We start from the raw sequence: 13808 nt of genomic DNA, 5'->3' as shown, positions 1-13808 counted from the left end.
GTTTAGAATTCCATATGTTTATAGCTATTAGAAGTAAAATAGCAGGGGGAGGGAACCTTCAGCTCTTTTATTACTGTGATTGTATTACTTACCTCCAGAAAGGTGCTGCGGTTTGTTTTTTATTAACGGACTGCAGTGAGAGATTTTGTTGCTAAATGATGTAAAAAGATGCTCAACGAAATCATCTGGTAACTCTGCCTCCAGAAAAGTCTTCATGAAGAGCTTGAACCCCTCTAAATCAATTGTCTAGAGTGAAGGGAAGGAAAAAAAAAAAAGAAAGAAAAAAGTATTTTGAATTGTTCGTTTTGCAAAAATTTTCATACTAATCCATCAAATAATATTCTGTTAACAAAAACTAGACTGCCTTTGAAAATACTGATTTCTGAAGATATAGCCTGGCATACCTCGTCTTCAAAGTGACTGATTATTGAATGAAGTATTACTTTGAAAACTCACAGTATTGCTACAATAGCCCAGAGCACAGTGTAAGACAGCCCAGAGTAAATTCAGAGCACTTGTGTCAGGACCCAAAACTAAGTTACATGCTCTCTAGTTTCTTGATTAGAATACGGCTTAACAGCACATACAAAACTGCAACCAAAGGTACCTACGGAGCTCACAGGGATGTACCTAGCAAGTCTTACCTTTTCCCATAATTAGGCAGACAACAAGCAGGGGCTTTTTGGATGCCTAATTCAGGGAATTGAAGGCCTCCTGTCTTTTCCTAGGTGGCAACACATTTTGCTGGTATTTGTCAGAGAAACTAATCATCCTGTCTTAAATGTGTTCTAATAGTCAAATGAGAGTGCTGAGACATGCAACATTAGTTACAGGGGGAAAAAAGTTGTTGATTTGAAACATTTGTCATTTAGTTTAATTTGGTTTTGCTTTTGCCAGCAAGGTAAGAGCTGATTAATGAAATTCATCTATGATTTCTCCTGGTAAAACAGCATTGTCTGTTTTAAGTAACAAAATGAATCATAGAATATCTCAAGTTGGAAGGGACCCATAAGCATCATCGAGCCCAACTCCCTGCTCCTTGCAGGACTACCCAAAACTAAACCATATGACTAAGAGCATCATCCAGACACTCCTTGAACTCTGACAGGCTTGGTGCCTTGACCACTTCCCTGGGGAGCCTGTTCCAGTGACCGACTACCCTCTCAGTGAAGAACCCTTTCCTAATGTCTAATCTGAACTTCGCCTGATGCAGCTTCATTCCATTTGCTTGTGTCCTGTCACTGGTCACCAGAGAAAGGAGATCAGCACCTTCCCCTTTGCTGCCCCCCTTGAGGAAGGTGTAGACTGTGACGAGGTCACAGCAATGTAAAGCATTATGATCCTATTTTATCCTACTAATATAGAACCACTATAGATAAAGGTGTCATGAAACATATCGAGAGACCTTAAGACAATTTCAGTTTTAGCTCAGAAATAACTGTGACACAACTGCATACTTATCAATGATGCTACTCAGTTACGTATGTGATTTTAAAACAGCTTATCAATCATTAATCTGTAAAACATAGCATTGCTGTCTTTGTTTCTAGATCAAACAGGACAGCAACTTTTCATCATTAAATAATTAAGGGATAAAGCCACATTATACCACAAAATCGACTTGGAGAAATTTCCCATGCCTTTCAGGAAGACTCCATTTCTCCACAGAAAACTCTAGTGCAACTCCTTTAGTTCAGCACAGTGCATGCAGCATTAGGAGGGAAAAGACTTGCAAGAAATCAGCTTGAAACCATGCCAGAAAAAGAAAATTGAGACTAAATTTTCAAAGTGCCTCAGTGACTTTGGAATCTGAATCACAGTATAAAAAACTTTTATAATGACTTTAATATAATGTCAACACTTTGGAGCAGGGATTTCTCTCCCCCGCCTTTTTATTTATTTATTTATTTATGAGATGTAGAAATTTTATGTCCTCATGAAATAAGGTGTTTCCCATTAAGGCCAAGACCTAACTGCCCCGAGGTAATGTTTTAAATGTGTATCACTGTCCTTACAAGGGACCAACAATGCAGACTGCAAAATTTGACTGATCTTGTGCAAGTCATTATTATTAGGAATGCAAACTTGGCTAGAAGGTATCTATGCTGAGCTTCTAATCCAGAACACCTAATTTGAGAAAGAAGTTCAGTGAAACCAATAAAACTCTTACCTACTGAACACAAAAATAGCAGGGACTGAAAAGAACTGGCCTCCACAAGGCTCAAGCTTGGCGTAAAATGGAAATAACTTGGACATGGACCCATTATCATTGTCTGATCATAGAGTTTCAGCCACTCTCTTCTACTTTGGCAAATCATACATTGTTTCACTCATGCTACAAACTTTATGTTTTTCCACAATAATAAAGTCACTGACATTTAATTCACTATTTATAAACCGTGAAACCACAATGGCAAAAAGATTCGTATCAGCATCCAAGCAAATCGGTCACTAGTTTACACTATATAAATGGACTTTTTATCTGCAAGCATAACAAATACATTAATCACTAAATCAACTGACTTTAACAATGTGAAATTGCTTTGTTAGATTGTTCATTAATGAAATGTGTCTTAGCTATTTCACTAAATTACATACAAAGAGGAATAACCAAGTGAAAAAGGAAAACAGAAAAACAAATTATAATCTCAATTAAGTTAAGGTTTATGGATGGACATGCAAAATATCTCTGTATCACATAAAGCTTTTTTTTTTTTTTATTTACCTTGTCTGTGGATTTTATGTATATACTGCTAAAAATATTCCTTGAGTTTACAGCTATCTTAGATTTTTAAACTGCTGCCTGAGTGACATTGGTCCACCAAGCTGCCCACAACTAAATCCCTAATGCTACATTTTTTCCATTTATGGGCTTAGAATTATGCCTGGCTAGAGATTTGGATTAACAAATAAGGTTAAAATTATGCGTTTCTTTCTTCCTGAAGACTCACTTTCTCAAAGACGTTCAAACTTTTCAATATTTTCTAAAGATGGTCAGATTATCATTCACCCCAGTGTCCTCCAAAGCAAGTGTTCCAAACTGCTTTATGTTTTCTGGCCAGGAAAGACAACAGACATCAAAGTAACACGACTTGGCTGCCATGTCCATTTATTATATTTGACACCCTGACTGCCACTGAATAGGGTGCTCAGCAAAGGAAAAAAGAAAGCAAGTGGTTGTTCTATAGTCAGATTTCTTCAGCTGAAAATGCTTTATCCTCTGTTCTAACATGATCTGTGACTTGTATTTCCCCAGGGAAGCAGCAGCATTCATACAACCAGAGTTCAGACGTTGCACATCCAACAGCTTTCAGATGATGCTGAAAGTTAGTTAGGAGCTGGTAAGTGACTTGAATACACATCAGAAATGTTTATAATAGCCCAAAATACAGATGCGAAACCACATGCCGTATCAAAGGAATGTGCAACAACAGTCCTGCCTAAAGGAGATCTGTGTAGAGCCCTGTGATTAGTTTTTGCCTATATGAAAAAACCCACAAAAGTGAAAAACATTTTCAAGAGGACCTAACATACTTGGTGTAGATTATCCTATTAGAACCGAACTCTAAAGTAATGCAGTCATTTCTGGAAATTTGTTTTTGTAAATGTATATACAGTAAATAACAGAACTGAGCTAGACTACAGCAGATCTAGGAGTAGTTTAGATTATCCATCTAGCTTTCCAATGAAAAAGGGGTGAACTTTCAAAAAAGGCTCACTTTAAATTACTTTCCGTGTTTTCTCTATCATCTCTCTCTCATTGTAATATATATAAGCCATTACATAACTGTAGAAAAATTGAATAATTTCTTAAAAGAAATCCTGTGAGGACCACTGTAGAAGACTTAAAGGTGTTAGAGTATTACCACCAAGTAGAGGTTTTAGTATTGAGCATGGTTCATTTAGAACAGAACACTTAAAGATGCAAAACATTTGCTCAGCTTAATTTAAAATAACTTTCACAGAAGAGAAAAGAACACACAATATTATGAGCATTTCTCTATTCTGCAATTATACAGTATTTTTCTTTTTTCCGCATGGAACTTTACCCTTCAAAAATATGAAAATGCTTCAGTAAGTAACTACCCTTGCTCTAATTACTAGCGTTTCCCCCCAACCCCAGCTACTTTTCCAAGGAAGCACACAATGTTTTCGTAACCAAAAGAGAAAAAGAGGAAAGCAGAGGACATCAATTTTCCACACTAACATGGATCATGCTCACTCTTCTATGTAAACCACAATATCTTCCTTTTAAATCTCACTGTCATATCAGAATTTCTCAGATGAAAAGTTTAATAGATTTTGGTATGGTTTGAAAATAATTTATTTCTGTTAATGAATTTGCAAGCATTAATTAAACAGTTCAGATCAATAATACCAGAATAATATATAAGCCATAATGGTGGATGTTGTTTTCTTAAGCATGCAGGTTAGTTGCTTAATTTTCAACTGGAGCTTCTGGAAATTTCTGTTGAATTCAAATGAACCGGAGAAAGAAGGATTTAGCATTTCAGAAGGCATTTTCCATGACGTTTCCTAAGTGAGGGGATGAGAACATGAGAGGATGTACCAAACTGACTACAATTAACCTGGCACATGAATTAATTCATTACATTTCACAAGAGACTATCAGGGCATAGGGAGATTATGATCACAAGTTTAGGGATCTCAGGAAAATTTTCAACATAACAGGGAGATATGTAAGGACATAGTTGAAGCAGCCAATAGTTATTCAGAGGAACATGAAAGAACTTTCAAATTATTTGGCCTAAATCTTCGGGGGGGGAAGGGGGGGAATAAAAATCTGTACTGTTTTAGCTTTGATTCAAATAAAAATGGTACCAAAAGCCTTGCCTGTAGGTCACAGAAAGGTAGATGTTTTTATATTAATCATATATAACTGGATTCCTCTTTTTATATGTTGAACAATTGATTCACCGAGTTTACTGGAGCTCCTTTTCTTATGTCTTACAAAAATAAACTTTACAAAATAAGGCTTTATAAATCTTTATAATCTTCTTTATTATTGGGTAATAAAACTTCATTTGGTAATGAAACATTTTTATATAAACCCAGAGAAGTACACATTCAAAAACACCATCGAGTTTCAGCTAATTTAAACCATAACATCCATATAAAATTAATTTTACTACTATTTTTAGAAGCAGTTCTTATTATTATCATTTCCCATTTACAGATTTTATCAATGTTTCCAATTACCTGAAAGTCAAAAAAAAAAGATATATACGCACCTTGGAGAAAAGGAAAGGAAAAAGGACAGAAGGCAGAAACAAAACTGCACAGTTTTAGCTTTTAAATTCTTTTTAGCAAATAGAATGTGTCAACCATTAAATATTTTTTAGGTTTTCTGAAAGCAAACATGAAACTGGACTCACTATGACTCAATGCAGAGGACAATTAAAAATACGCATCTTTTTTTACATGATAAATTGTCAGGGAAAATCCATAACATTTAATTAACCATCCATAAAATTTCAAAATTAATCCCAGCACTAAAATGCCAACAAGAATTTAATCCACTTTTTCCTGTAAGCTCCCCCCAAAAAGATCCCTACAATAAACCAAAAAAGAAGAAACAGACCAAAGTTTATAATGAGTTCTAAATGATTGACTGACCACAGAAAGAAGGTTCTGGATTTGCCCCACTGCACCCAACTACATAACACAACAGATTTACAGAGAAAGGCATCCTAAGGTGTCTTTTATGCCTTTATTAACTGTCCCCATTCATTAATACACTGCGATAAGGCATGACTTTTACTTCACAACACTGTGCAGACTAAGAAACCTCTTAATCGATTTCATAACTCTAAAACCAAGCAGCTAATTACAGTCCAACGAGAACAACATGGGTCAGTTCAGAAAAGGAACAAAGAGCCCTGAAGCTGGACATCGGTGTTATATTGATGCCCTTACTCATACTGGGATCTCGAAGGACTCTATCAAGTGCTACTAATCCATAAAGCACTTATACTTGATAAACCCTTTGGGTTTTTTACTTTAGCTTCCTAAGGTGTCCACAGACTTGTTTCTGAACATGAACAAAAATGTTACAATCTTCACTGGATTGAAAATTTCATCATTTGCCTCACATCTAATACAATGAGGGTACATAAATCTGTGTTATCAGGTCTCACTATACATGTTCACAAACAAAAACAAACAAACAAACAAAAAAAGGCAGTGTGCACCAAGTGCAATGGAGACCACCATTTCCTTCTGAAAGCACAGAGAAAGTGACAGATTTTCCCACCTTTTGGAAAAAAAAAAAAAATCTCCTGGTAAAGACACCTCCCCAGTGGGGGTTACCTTGGCTGAATTCCCTTGTTTGCCTGGGGAAATTCAAACTTGTATCTCTTTCTCTAGAGAGTATCCAAATATCAGAAAAAGCCCAAGATTCACTGAGGGAAAAAGAGGTTTCTGTATGTCTATGCCAACAAAATTATTAAATATTTACTTGTAAAAATGTTACTGAACAAATTACTGAAATAGTCCTTTGAATGAGGAGGTGATCTGAACATGTTTAAGAGATCGGGCTAGTCAGGGAGATGTATCAAAACACATACCAAAATGTTTCAGCTGTTAAGGCAGTACTTCCGGACACATGGAAGAATTTAAGGTGCTTAGGTAAATTTTATAGAAAATGGCTGAGACAACTTTTTTTATTTCTTTTCTTTTTTAAATTGCCATACCAGAGTTGGGTGCTAACTTCACTCAGAGTGGAAGTAACCCATTCTGGATCTAAGCCTATGCTAAAAGAAACAGAACAAATTTATGTATTGCATATATAAAAATAAATATTCATGTATACATACTATTATATACGGTATTATTTATTAAACGAAGCAGCAAACAGCAATTACAGATTGTTCAGAGAGGTCATTCAGTGCCTCTGGGACTATAATATGTCATGTCACGTGCTGCATATATTTTACAATTAAATTTTGGCAAATATGCGTTAGTCCAAAACACTTATCAGCTTTTTTTTAATGTTAATGCCATGAACAGATTACATACAAAAAGTTCCATCAGTGCAAGTAACTCGCTCTTACTTTCTCATGTTTAAGAATAGCAGGAGCAGTTTTTATAACAGTGAAACAAGACAGACTAATCTGTCTTGTTATGAGAACATTCCTGTTGCAATGCCTGACTAAGAAAATACCGACAGATTTGTCCAGATTTTCAGTTTCAGCCGAATTTGTCTTGTTAAAGAACCCATACCCAACCAATGTGTTCCGGTGGAAATTTTTCTGAAGCTTATGGCATCCTTCACTTTACAAGTAAGCTACAAACACAAACAATTAGGATTTGCTCTGCCAACTCCCACTACTTTGAAGAAAATTCCTTCCCTCAAATAGCCCTTTTAAGACCCAGGATAAAACAGAAATAATTAGGCCAAGAGTTATCCTCATAATAATATTCTTGGAATAAGATAATAAAAAGTTACTCAAGGAACTTGGTTACAATGTCTTATAGATATTGTAAAATATAAGAATATAAAACTAAAACAACACTAGCTATATGGATATACAAAGTGGCAGCTGCAAAAGGTAATACCATATAGCACCTATTTTGTCTAAACTAAAAATCTGGGGGGGGGGGGGGAGAGAGAGAGAGAGAGAGAGAGAGAGAGAGAGAGAGAGAGACGATGCCATTTATGGACAGACTGGAGTATGTGGGGAGGTAACATCTGAGCCAGGCAGGCACAGGGGGAAACAGCAGTGACTATCAATCCTTCTTCCAAACTTGTTAGCACCTCTGTCTCCACTGCACCTCTGCTCCTTAATTCTTTTCCTCCATTCTGGCAGCAGCCAAGGAGGCATCACTGGGTAAGCGTGTACGGGGTGGGGAGGAAGGCTGGAAATGAGCTACAGACCTCAGATTTGGACTCATGAGAGATTTCAACCGCATCTAAACGCAACCTACTTGCAGCAGCTGCCAGACGCTATTAAGAAAAATGGTGATGGAGCAGATGAGAGGAGGTTTTTTGAGTTATAAGGAATAATCTGCACTCAGTGGAAGAACTGAGGTAAGATCTAAAAGAAAGTCCCTCCATAGAACATTGTATTTCCCTCTTCCCCAGCTGCTAAAAGCTCCTGGGAAACTCCTTAATGGCTTTGACGAAGCATTCTGAGACGTTTTCCTATTTTTCTATCATAATACATTTAAAAACTCAATTCTGTAGAAAATTCTTTAGCCTGTGCTTTTATTCTCTATAAACACCAAAAACGTACGCAATCTCATGTAATTCATGTTTTCTAGCTTATTAACCCTCTCTATATGGTCTCTGCTTTTTTCCCCACTTATTTTGGCAAAAGTCAGGTTTTGAAACATTGTCAGAATCAATGAATCTTCAAAACTTGGACTTTTACTGGGGATGCTTTAGCATCGCTTTTCACAGCTGATCATGTAATAAACACCAATTTATCTGTTTTGTAGTGAAAATCTGCATTGGTGGGAGCTGAGCAATCACATGCACAAGACCTATAGGAATCATAAGCAAGAACACACAAGAAACTATAAGCCAGCAATTTGACACACTGTCAGCAATTTTCACTGTCCTCTTACTTCTTACATGAAGCATTCATACAGCTATTGGATCCCCCACACCAATTAAGCTTTTTCCCCCCCTGTGGTAAGCAGAAGTTAATATCCCTTAAATTATGCATTTCAGGCTGCGGTGTCCCTACTATGAATGTTATTATAGGTAAGGCAGGCCAGCTGCAGGAACTCATCCCTTGTTCCTCCACCTCATAGAGCAGAACTGATGCATGGAGCGGGAGGGAGAAGTGGGGAACTAGTGAAAAAAAGGAAATACTGTACTGTGAGTATTTGACTACTTCTTTTCTCCTACTGCAGTTAAGCTGTGCAATTTTATAATTTGCTCTTCTGCTTTACTGATAGTACACAGAAATGTAAGATCAAGAAAAATCCAAGTATGCATATTGTGAATATTTATGCATTCATGCATATGTTCTGTGCCAACATACGTAGAACTCTACATGGTACAGGCATCACAACTCAGTATGTCCTGATACTGAGAATACACAAAACAAGGTTTCTCAGTGAAAAATAGGATATATACAAGTAAAGCAAATTTTGCATCCTTTATTGTATTTTAAAGAAAACTATTCAGAGGTTTTAACTATGCTATGTAATATTTTAACCCCTACCATATTAAGACATTTGAAGAGAACAAATAATTTAGTCAGAAAAAAATGACAGCTTTTGACTCCAGATCTGCCCTAACACCAAACTGCAATAGAAGAGATCTAACTGCCTCCCGTATTTTTCTAGCTGGTGTAAATGCAACAATCAGTTCTGCTGGATGACATGAAGAAGGAAGGAAGAGAAGCTGTATCACTCCTCTTTCTTTCTCCTCACAAGACACCAAAAAAGCAACTTATTAATAGTCTCTTGACAAAAGAGTTGCCATTGTGGATGGGTCAGGGCAGGGAGGGGTAGAATAACAACTCCTTTTATTCCTTCCCACCACATCGGCCACATAAATGGGAACAAGGCATGATCTAGTGTTTGGAATTAATCTCCACCCATAAATTCTTTTAAAATATCACATTCTCTTTGGTCTTTTTCTTCTTTTAAATTTGTACAAAATATTTCAACATAAGCCACTGTTTTCATCATCCTGAAAAACAGCATGTAAGGGGGGGGGGGGGGAATCATTCATTCCAGCAGACTTCCATGAAATATGGTTTTCGCTTATTAAAGAGAACATTTCAGAGAGAACGGAAAGAGAATTATGTTGAAATGTAATTTTCAATTAATTACTTTTTAAATTATGTTGCCTGATCTGCAAATGGTGCCAAAAATGTAGACTATAATTAACTTTAATCTACTGACAGTAATAGCTCTGGTTGTGGGTAGGTCCCCTTAATTGATCATCTCTTTTTAAACAATTTATATTGACCCAACATCTGAAAAATGAGCTGTTGAAAAAGGAGTAGATGTTACAGGGCCTTGATTCACACATAATGCTATGACAACAATTGCACACATTAATGCTAGTGCATTAGTGACAATTACATGATTAGCTGTGAAAAGCGATGCTAAAGCATCCCCAGTAAAAGTCCAAGTTTTGAAGATTCACTGATTCTGACAATGTTTCAAAACCTGACTTTTGCCAAAATAAGTGGGAAAAAAGCAGAGACCATATAGAGAGGGTTAATAAGCTAGAAAACATGAATTACATGAGTATGCGTACGTTTTTGGTGTTCAAAATGTATTCCTAATGTTCATGTGGCAGAAATTCAAATTAAATTTGAAATTCCTCATGGAGATTGCCTTTGTGCATCAGGGTAAAGTTTGGTTTAAATTGAAAGTCCTTAGCATCTTCTGATCTAAGCAGTTGATTTAATACATTTTTTACATGATTCATTTTGAAAGTTCTGGTAACCAAATAAAATTATTTCTTAGATAAAGCAGCATCCAAATTCTCAGCTCCTGAGATGAAAGCTTATAGAAAAAAAAAAATTTAAAAAATCAAATGCTCTCACAGGCTGCTCCTACCAAATAGTCCATATGGCCAAATAATATTTGGATATTATCAATACTACTGATATATAACTGCCAAAATTTTCCCTTTATGCCTCCTATCAGAAACAATTACTTTGCAATATTTGAGAGCAGCTAGCATGTCTCTTCAAAGAAGTAAACTCAACAAAACACCTGAAAAGGAAATGGGAAGACTCAATTTTTATGCAATAACTAGATTTTTAAGTGTAACCTTGTACTACGTTCTCATGTTATTAAAATAAATTTATGTTAATTACTAAAATAAATCTGGAACGTATTCACCAACCACTGCAGTCTCATCTCAGTCTTGTATCTGGGTAAGAAAAAAAACCAACTTTACTACTAGCAGGTTTTCTTTAGTACATGATTATATATGTGTGTAAGTATGTATATCCATATGTACTTGTCCTGGTTTCGGCAGGGATAGAGTTAATTTCCTTTCTGGTAGCTGGTACAGTGTTTTGGATTTAGGATGAGAACAAAGTTGATAAAGCACCGATGTTTTAGTTGTTGCTAGGTAATGCTTACACTAGCCAAGGACTTTTCAGCTTCCCATGTTCTACTGACTGAGAAGGCTGGAGGTGCACAAGAAGCTGGGAGGGGGCACAGCCCAACTGGCCAAAGGGACATTCCATACCATGTGACATCATGCTCAGTACATAAATTGGGGAAAGCTGGCCGGAGGAGCCGCTGCTCGGGGACTGGCTGGGCATCGGTCGGTGGCTGGTGAGCAATTGTACTGTGCATCACTTGTTTTGTGTTGTTATTATTATTATTATATTATTATTATTATCATTTTATTTCAATTATTAAACTGTTTTTATCTCAACCCATGACTTTTTCTCACTTGTGCTCTTCCAATTCTCTCCCCCATCCCACTGGGTGGGGGGGAGTGAGCGAGCGGCTGCATGGTGCTTAGTTGCCGACTGAGATTAAACCACGACAGTACTACACACATAAATACATATATTTAATATATAAATTTACTAAATATGCTATATTTACTATAGAAAGGTGGGGGTTTTTTAAGAAGAAAGAGTGCTAAGGCACATACTTTTAGAAGGATCTTGTAGCAGATTATCACCCAGGGTCTATTTTACAAGTATTACCAATAAAGAATGTTAGAAGAAATATACATAAATTATTACATACTAAACAAAGTGAAGAGTAGATAGCTTGCATTCTGTCCCAGCAGAATTGGTCATCTGAAAATTACAATTACTACAGAAGGGGTAGGTGGCATGCTTCAGACTAAAACCAAATAAAATAGCAAAATGAATGAATCCCTGAAAAATCCCTGTGTCTGACCAGGTAAGATAAACACCTGTAGAACTGTTTACAAGCACCATATAGTCCTTTATTACCCAACTATTACAAATAGGATGCAAACCAAAAACCACTATAGCACCAACACAGTATTCATTTGATGGCTTCAGAATTCTCACTGTTACAAATTAAACAGAATTTCAACATTAAATGCTGTTCTCTTAAGAAAATGTCTTTATTTGTTTTTGTTTCGCAGAGTCCAAATACCCATTAGCCAAATATCTCTCCCCTGCTATTTATTTTGCAACATTAATTCAGACATGTAGTGATCAAATGAAGGCACAGGGTAATACAATTAAAATTACAATAATTTCAAAACACAGAAAAATACTTTTCCATTGATGTTAAATGCACCTTAGTAGTTAAGTATTATGAAATCTGTCACCAATGACTAGCAGAATAAATAGTTGTAACTCCTACTTATGTATAAACATTGCACCATCGCACGTATACTTCAACCAAAATGCATCAATTTTAAATATTGATTAATGGCAATATAAAAAAGCCGAGAAAGACACTAAATGTATCCTTTCTGAAGGAATTTATTTCTGCGTTTATTTCACTTTAAGAAAAGAACAACTTAGCTGATATGTCAAATTAATATGAAAATATGAGGAGATAGCATTTTTAATACTCTGTAACTCAGTACCATAATTGGTACTGTATTTATACTCTGTTTTCATGCTGTTAGAGGAGCTGAAATGTTGTCAGAGTAGTCTGTCACTCTTCAATCAAAATATGTTAAAAATAAAACAGACACCAGTGTGACCCTCCACTTTTTGTTTGTTTTCCTTTATAAATGGTGTAGTTTCAAGCAGCATATTCTTTGAAATAGAATGGTCCCTCTGGCCTGAATATCACGACAGCTTAAAATTCTCTATCAGCTTCTATCTAAATACTGATGGTGGTACCCTAATAAACCAAAAAATAAACTCTCTTAAAATACTTTGAAACAGTATCTAGTGCACATCAGAACTGGAAAACAGTCCTTGAGTTAGCTATTTAACAAACTAGGAGAATTAAACAGGTAACATGTAAAAGAAAGCAGTATGAGGCTCATAAAGCTTAAACATAAGGTACTCCGCAATGGAAAAAAGTAGGAAAAAAGAGGATAAAAATGGGATCTTAAGGCAGAGAGGGGAAGGAAGATATCAAGGAGGAAGAGATGTCAGCACAGACTGAGGAAAGGAGACAGAGGGACCACTGAAGATCATCAAAAATGTTCAAAACTGAACAGTTTTGCAGCAGAAATTGACTATCTGAGACATTTTACACCTTGGTGCCCTCAACACTTTCCACAGAAAGCAGGCTCACAGCCAGACCGCCAGCATCTCTGCCTGGCAGGCTTCCCAACTCTCTAGGTATCCAAGAAGCTGTTTCCCTAGAAATTCTGCCCAGAGAACCAGAAAAACACTGAGTGCCCAGTGTCTGAAGGGTAGAGTTTTCTGCTGGTGATACTCACAAGTTGCTAAATTTTTCTCTTTTGTAGCTAGAAAGATACAACATCCTTTCTTAGTGCTCAGTTACTTACATGTGAGGGACAGGCTTCTCCTACATAACAGATATCCTATAATTCTCCACATTCTACTAAGCCTTCTGTAAATTAGTTCCAATTTGAGCTCACTTTGTCCCATCACGTGGTCAAAAGCAGAAAGATGTGGTCTCTGCAGTAGCTTTTTATAGAAAATTAAATCTTCCTTATCTGTAGTAGAAATATTTCACTTTATATATTATAATAAGTAAGGTCTTTACAGCAAATTAGTATCTTCTGTCAGACCAAAGAAGCTAGCTGAGGGAAACCGCACAGAAATCCTTCTTTCAGTCCATACTTCTGTGTGCTTGAAATTTTAACTAGTCTTCCACTTATGTCAATTGGCCTAAGACACTACTTTTTCTTACAAGTCTTTTCTTCTCAGACCACCATGGCC

The 13808-nt window shown here is 36.3% G+C and overlaps 1 protein-coding gene across 7 annotated transcripts in view; it reads right to left on the bottom strand.

Annotated features, from left to right (window-relative positions):
• Window positions 1-13808, bottom strand: part of DGKB (diacylglycerol kinase beta) — a 379491-nt gene that overhangs the window by 275733 nt on the left and 89950 nt on the right. For all 7 annotated transcript variants that reach the window (XM_076331405.1, XM_076331402.1, XM_076331403.1 and 4 more), the window contains one exon: window positions 93-246. In XM_076331405.1, the coding sequence (XP_076187520.1) occupies window positions 93-246 (154 nt within the window). The remainder of the gene's footprint in view (window positions 1-92; window positions 247-13808) is intronic.

This window comes from Aptenodytes patagonicus, chromosome 2, assembly GCF_965638725.1.
Source record: "Aptenodytes patagonicus chromosome 2, bAptPat1.pri.cur, whole genome shotgun sequence".
In the NCBI taxonomy this organism is placed as follows: Eukaryota; Metazoa; Chordata; class Aves; order Sphenisciformes; family Spheniscidae; genus Aptenodytes; species Aptenodytes patagonicus.
This window is presented reverse-complemented; position numbering and strand designations above follow the sequence as displayed.